Source organism: Clinocottus analis, unplaced genomic scaffold (genome assembly GCF_023055335.1).
Source record: "Clinocottus analis isolate CAN_PGR_092001 unplaced genomic scaffold, fCliAna1.0.p SCAF_3, whole genome shotgun sequence".
NCBI classification, from domain to species: Eukaryota; Metazoa; Chordata; class Actinopteri; order Perciformes; family Cottidae; genus Clinocottus; species Clinocottus analis.
This window is the reverse complement of record NW_027176042.1, coordinates 16532114-16539500: the sequence shown is the minus strand read 5'-3', so window position 1 is coordinate 16539500 and position 7387 is coordinate 16532114. Positions and strand designations below refer to the sequence as shown.

Sequence of the window (7387 nt, the reverse complement as noted above, 5' to 3'; positions counted from 1 at the left end):
AAATTTAAATTGCCTTGTAATCTGAATAGTTTTTCAGATTTTCAGTTTTAAAAATATATATATATTAAAAATAATAGGCTATATAATTAAATATTTAAAAAAAACTGCATAGGCTAGACTGTGTATCAAGTTACTCATATAAGGAAGCTCCAGTATTGGTATCCAACTTTTACTGGTTGGCTGGTTGGCCTATGAAGTTTGTTTTATCTAATTTTAAATCTTGATAATGCTATGCTCCTCATGCAAATGTCTTGGGACATTTACATGAGTTTGCTTCTGACTGCCAAACATTGTACAAATTTACCCGAGTGAATATGTAACCTATTTCCAATAATAATTGAAAATCAGATTGTAGAATCACAATCAAAAATGTGACATAGAGACAGAACCATAAACCGTTGTTTATTTAAGGTAATTTTACAGTTACATTTACTCGTTGCAGACATATAATGTATTTAAGATGGCACACATTGTCAATGATTTGGCCCTATTTATTCAGATTATTAGTTTATAAATGAAGAAATAAAGCTACCATCACCTATAAGTCGAATGCTTTTGTGGGCGCACTAGTGAATTTATGCACACCAGCATTAATTTTGATTAAATCTTCGTCTTCCATGTTTGTAGTCAGGCACATCATGGTCGGCTTCATCAAACCGAAACATTTGGGGTCCTTTTACTTCACGTGTGCGTCTGCTGCTCCAGCATCGTGAGAGGAAACCATGCCGAAGTCAAAGAGAGACAAGAAAAGTAAGTAAAAATCAAAATTGCGATATGTACACACTCTTTGAGCGGCTAATCTTTTTAACTGGTGGATTCAATTAGTAATGTGTGCTTGACAACTGAAAAATAACGCATCTTAGTTAACAAGCTAACATTCGCCTCTCCTTCTGGGGGAATAGGACGCTGTAACCGTTAATTAATCACGCTTGTTGCTAACTGACTACTTTTTTATTTTTTATTTTTTACCTGATTTTCCCTTCAGTTTCGTTAACGAAAACAGACAAGAAAGGGCTTGAGTCGAAACAGAAATTAATCGAAGAGGTGAGTGTCCCGTCTTAGCTGTGTGCTAGGTTATGCTAACGAGTGTTAGCTGAAACTGCTGACATGTTTCACTCTAAATTCTCCATCCATTTGCGTTTTTTTTTAGTTACGGAAATGTGTGGACACGTACAGAAACCTGTTCATATTCTCTGTAGCCAATATGAGGAATAACAAACTAAAAGATATCAGGACAGCATGGAAACACAGCAGGTAACCTGTCATTTCTGTATTCATTCATTATATAACGTTATATGAATTTAACAAGTGTTATAGAAAATATGCTTAAATGTCATCTTTCACAGATTCTTCTTCGGCAAAAATAAAGTCATGGTTATTGCCCTGGGTAAAAGAGACACAGACGAATACAAAGATAATTTGCACAAGGTATGTGCGATCTTGAGTGTGGTGATACATCAGAAAATGTAAACTTCTTTTGTAAAGACTTGATTTCATTTACTTTTTAATAATACGCAGGTCAGCAAATATCTACGTGGGGAAGTGGGTGTACTATTCACAAATAAAACAAAGGATGAGGTTCAAGAGTAAGTTACGCTTCACTTTATGCACTACAATTTCAGTTATTATTTAAATAATTTGGTAAATAGTTAACTAACTGCGGTTCTCTATGCACAGGTATTTTGACCATTTCAAAGAGATGGATTTTGCACGATCAGGCAACTGTGCACAGATGGACACAACTCTGGATGAGGGACCCCTTGAACAGTTTCCTCACTCAATGGAGCCCCAGTTGAGAAAATTAGGACTTCCTACTGCTCTCAAGAAAGGTAAAATTACAGGTTATGGCTGGCATCGTTCTGTATTTTTGTCAACATATCCTACTTTAAGACCAAAACCAATTTTGTAAATGGCAATTCATATGTTTTCTGACTTCCCCAATCTAAATGTTTCTTACCGAAGATCCACATTTCAAATAGAAGGTCAAAAATATACAGGCTGCTTTCCACATGAGATTTTTCTTATTACTTTTAATACATACTACACCTGCCCTTGCACAGGACATATGGTTACATGCAGTATGCATATAATAGGGACATACTATTTTGACCCTCTTGCTCATCTATCCATCACCTTCATTGCACACAAGACTAATAACCTACAGTTTTTTTTTCTCTTGGATATTTGCGAATCACATTTTGTATCGTGGGTTATTAAAGGAGTGGTGACACTGCTGAAGGACCATGAAGTTTGTAAGAAGGGAGACACGCTCACTCCTGAGCAGGCTCGTATTCTGGTGAGTTCTTAATTGTCTGACAACAAAACACTTTGACTGTGAGATACACAACTGTGGAATTTGTCTGACTGATCTTTTTAATTGCCGCCGTAGAAACTCCTCGGCATCGAGATGGCAGAATTCAAGGTGCAGATCAAATGTATGTGGAACTCGGAAACGGGCGAATTTGAGAACGTTGCCGGTGAGGCAATGCCCATGCAGGAAGATGATGATGACGACGACGATGATGATGCAGAATGAAACATATGCAAGGGCAGAAGTAGTTTTTGCTGTCTCTTAACAGCAGAGGGACATTGATGTGAAAAAATGTGTCACCCTGACTACCAGCGCTGCCCTGGACTGTCATCTCTCTACTATGTCCTATTTTTCACCCCGAAACATGAACATCTGTCCTTCACCTTGAATATAGCTTTGGATTGAGTTGTTGTTCAGTAATCTGGGACTGGCTTCAAACTTCAGACTGGCCTCTTACACGTAATCTTGTAAATGCCACTTGCTTTGGTAAAAAAACCATAATGCTGGTATTGCATGCAAGGATTTTGCCCTTCATCCAAAACAAATGAGCACAATACCATGTGTTAAAACCAACTCATTTTAAGTGCAAGAAAAATCACTTTGTGAGAAAATTGGTTTAATTTTTATACAACAAGATCCAGAAAAGGTTATTTTTATTGAAATAAATCTTGAAATTGTTTTCATTTGTACAATAATGAAAGTGATTTTGACTAACACTTACTGGTCTTCAAAGGTTCATTAAAAAAAAAAAAAGTGATTTATGTTTTTTTGTTAAGGAAAAGGGTATGAGGCCATTTGTCTTCATTTGAACTGACAGATTGTGGCTCTTTATCTGAAGTAGTTTGGACACTCGTGGGCTACGAGATCCCAGGCCTCATTGAAGGAGGCGACCACTCGCTCATCGAGAGGACCCTCCTCTGCGGCAGCCAGGTTTTCCTGGAGTTGCTCAATACTTGACATGCCAATGATGACTCCATCACCAAGATCCCCCTGTAACAGCAGACATTGTTTATGGTCAAAGAGAGATTATGAATTTAATTTTAAATACTTGGATAGTATAACATTTTCAGCTACTGTAAGCATCAAATTCAGCCTTTGACTCTGTAGTGTTGAGCCCAAGTATACCACAACTGACCATGCACCTTTTAGATTAAAAAAGGAGCCAGGAATTTCATTTTATTGAGTTATGTTATGATGCACCTTCCACCAGAACAAATTCCTCGTTTGTACTAACTTACTTGGCAATTAAACATTTTTGATTTCACAAATTGTCCATATGCGCAAATCATGACTGCCTGTAATTCTACAATTAGCCAGTAAGGTTGCGTAAAAATGATAATGGATACTCGAATGTGGGATTTGTACAGTTGGAAGATAAATCCCTATGTTTGGAAGATTTAAGTTGCTTTAGAAAGTAATCTGTCTGGTCAAAAAGGGCCAATTCGGCCTTTTTATGTTAAAGACCGATGAAATCAAACTAATTGACTTACTATAGAAACTACAGGAGATAATTATCGGCGCTGCAACAATTCGTCTTCACAGAAAATAAACTTTTCTGATAATTGACTATTCGGTTAACTAATTTATAAAGCAAAAAAGCCGAGATTTCTCTGCATGAGTTTAGAACTTGATTGGACAAAACAAACCGTTTAAAGATGTCAACAAGGACTGTGGTTAAAGTGACATACTTGACCACTGATTATTGATACAGAACTGAAAAGTATTGACATTATTTAGATTAAATGCTGCTGAATGACAACAACAAATTGGGTGAAATCTTTTTTGGTAAAAAAAATATTGTGCAGAGTAAAATATCTTTATTTAACTTGAGAGTTAAAATTCCTGATCTAAAGTATTAAAATCTCCTTATGATCATAAAAAAACGATCTCCTGCCACTACAGTGATGCAATGGGTACCTTCAATTGGGAGTGGTGGTACATCCAGCGCATGGCAGCAGAAGTCAGGCTGGGTTTTCCTGAGCCGTACGCCGTCTCCAAGGCCTTCAGCACCACGCCTATTGCGTCAAAGTGACTCTGCTTCCAGTATCTGACAGAAAAGGATGGGCACAATTGCTTTAATCACTTCATCAATTGCCTTTGTGCATGAGTGCAGATACGCAGAAATCTCTGTCATGCAACAACTTAAAGGCAAACAGCTGGGGGTTCACCTGTCCCTGTATGCTGCAGCCCAGTTGTTACCAAAGAATCGTCCGGCAGGCTGGGAACCATCTTTGTCTTGGTAATGGTACTTTCCTGTCAGAAGGCCACCTGCAGAGAAGGAATACTGTCAGAATTCAAGTTCAAATTATCTAGAATTCTGCTATTTATGCAGTGAGGCTTTGAGTTACAGTAAATGCATCTGTCAGTATCCTGACATGTTGCTGGATTAAAAATTAAAGGATCACCAAAGAGATTACAAATAATCCTGAGGGCAACAAGGATGACTGTACCAAATTGTAATGTACTCCAATAGTGTAGTCGAGACACATTTCACTCAAAAGCACTAATGTCAACCACATGGTGGCGCCAGGCCAGGGTAAAACTCAGGGATCACCAAAATCCTAAAGATTCATCTTCTCGGCACCCTCTATACAAGTATCTCCTTTTGACAGGACAATTCTAAAAGTAGAGGACAAGGACAGAAGATACGCACCTGCTAGGGGATTGTATGCGTAGAAGCTCATTCCATAGTATCTCAGACATGGAAGCAACTCTGTCTCTACCTGTCTCGTCGTGGCATTGTACATCCCCTGTGAAAGGTTTCAAGAGTAAGTTAAGGGTACAGAAAATAGTGAAAGAGGTTAAATTCAGACGAAACAAAAAAAGAAACCTAACATGGAGGATACAATTGAGATAAGAAAACTATTGGGGCTACTTTGAGTTTCTCTATGAAGGATATTTAACCATGGTTTCTCTCCGTAGTGAATGCTAATGTAATTCTTGAGAAGCATTTGCACAAAAGGCTCATCAGCTCACTCTGAAAATAGGAAGTTCTAGCTCAGATATGAGCATGTTAAGGAATAGTATTTCTAACCCACGGGCACTTAGAAGGATTGCAACATGAACATACATTGGAAGTTAAACGATATGAGATTTCATAAAAAGTGCCAGAATACCTGATACACAGTGGGGACAATCCAGTTGTTGTGTCTACAGATGCTGACAATCTCAGACACTTCCCACGATGCATAGTTTGAAAGACCAAACTCCTTGAATTTTCCCTGATGGCGATAGTTTAACATTGAATGAGAAAGTTATTGAAACATTATCAAGTATATGTTTGAAATGATCTCTCAGAGAGTTAGGTATCTGGTCTCTTTGCCTCTTTGTGGAGGTCATTGCAGGCCCTCAGGGTTTCCTGGATTGGGTTTAGGTGGTCAGGAGCATGGAGGTAGAAAAGGTCCACACAGTCAGTCTGCAGACTCTGAAGGGAGGTTTGCAGCTGAGAGCGCACACTCTCAGGTTTAAACGTCTTCCCATCCCATGGGTTGGCCTTTGTTGCTATGCTTACTGTTACACAGAAACAATCCATTAAAGTACGGTATCTCATTGACAGAATGTGTGTGGAAGTGTTCTTATTGTGGAACGTGACTGCAGATTAAAACTCGCTTCACTCATGTTTTACTTGTGTAAAAGTAGTATTACCACAGTGTACAAGAAAAAGTCATACATTAAAAGTTCAAACTTAATACAAGAACAAAAGTATTCAGTTAAAGTATCCAAATGAAACGTTAGATTATAATTATTGATATAATAATATATATTCTATAATATATTATATTATTACTATATGTATATATATATATATAGTAAATAAAAATACTAAATTAAAAAAACTCACCCTTACTAATACAATAAGCACAAATTAAAACATTTTATCCGTGAAAGTCACACAGGTAAAAGAGTCTTTGGTGCAGTTTGAGTACCCAGAATGCCAAGCTGCTGCCAACCCCATCAACTTTAGCAAAGCGCTTGGGGTTAGCACAGTCGTTCCTCAAAATTGTACTTAAGTAGAGTAACATTACTTGAGTAAATGTAGTTACTTTTTAAGTTACAAGAGTCTAGTAACTAAATATGCTAACATGGGCTTGAATATTGAATAGCCCCGACTATTTAGTAGTCCCTTACTAATACAATAAGCGCAAATTAAAACATTTTATCCGTGAAAAACTCACTCGGGTAAAAGAGGCTTTGGTGCAGTTTGGGTACCCAGAATGCCAAGCTGCTGCCAACCCATCAGGGCCATGGAGAACCAACGTTAATGAGCAGCTGCATGCTTCGTCCACTTTAGCAAAGCGGTTCGCGTTAGCACAGTCGTTACGGACATGGGTGCTTCTGCTATACCTGTTTTAGGGAGATGCATGTCCCCTATGACCATCTCCGACTTTCCGTCCACATACATGAGTGCTGTGTCCAGCCGGCTGTGTCCCCTGTCCAGAAAAGTCTTCACCATTTCCAAGCTCTGCGCGGCATCGGCTCGGCCACCAAACGCCATAGTCCCCAGCAAGGAAACCGGCCGCTTAGTTTGAGACGACATGTTTCGACGAGCCACAAACCTCGGTAAATGTGTGCAGACGTTCTTGTTGTTAATGTGACGCTGTCCAAGTGTGCACAGTCGTACAGTAATTACCCGCTGCATGCTACAATGCGGGAACTAGCATGCGTCCAGGGGGCAGAGTCTAGGAGAGTGGTTTATGGGAGCGTCGTAAAGTTACTTCACCTGTTTAAAACGGAATATGCGCCAAATTTGGTGAAACTCGTCACCCATTTGGCCTATTTGCTTGGCTTCAGTTCAGGCAGTGCAAAGTGCGTTTTCTGGGACCACCTAGTCTTCTTGTTAAACATGTTAGTTAATATTTGTTCAAGTCTCTTGAACGGCAGTTGTCATTGTAGCTAGATGTAGGTTTCCACTTTAACCGCAAGGTGTCAGCAAACCACCATGCATTTCTACAAACGACGCTTATGGGTTTTCTACAGTCAAAGTGCAGACTGCAGACGTAATGATATAATATTGTAATGCAAACATTAACATGTCGAGTTGTTCCATTGCATCCTGAATAAAGAACCATTCATATG

General features: G+C 38.7%; 2 protein-coding genes across 2 annotated transcripts; one reads left to right on the top strand and one right to left on the bottom strand.

The window, feature by feature from the left end:
* Window positions 1-638: 638 nt before the first annotated feature.
* On the top strand, window positions 639-3536 carry mrto4 (MRT4 homolog, ribosome maturation factor). Its single transcript, XM_068593692.1, has 8 exons — window positions 639-750; window positions 986-1044; window positions 1151-1254; window positions 1347-1428; window positions 1519-1586; window positions 1678-1829; window positions 2220-2296; window positions 2390-3536. Exons 1-8 carry the CDS (start codon window positions 723-725, stop codon window positions 2534-2536), a joined length of 717 nt encoding a protein of 238 aa, XP_068449793.1. The 5' UTR covers window positions 639-722; the 3' UTR covers window positions 2537-3536.
* On the bottom strand, window positions 2782-7183 carry akr7a3 (aldo-keto reductase family 7, member A3 (aflatoxin aldehyde reductase)). Its single transcript, XM_068593691.1, has 7 exons — window positions 6656-7183; window positions 5634-5821; window positions 5428-5532; window positions 4965-5061; window positions 4480-4579; window positions 4229-4358; window positions 2782-3301 (listed from the first exon to the last, which is right to left on the bottom strand). The coding sequence occupies exons 1-7, from the start codon at window positions 6948-6950 to the stop codon at window positions 3140-3142; spliced, it is 1077 nt and encodes a 358-aa protein (XP_068449792.1). The 5' UTR covers window positions 6951-7183; the 3' UTR covers window positions 2782-3139.
* Window positions 7184-7387: the final 204 nt, after the last annotated feature.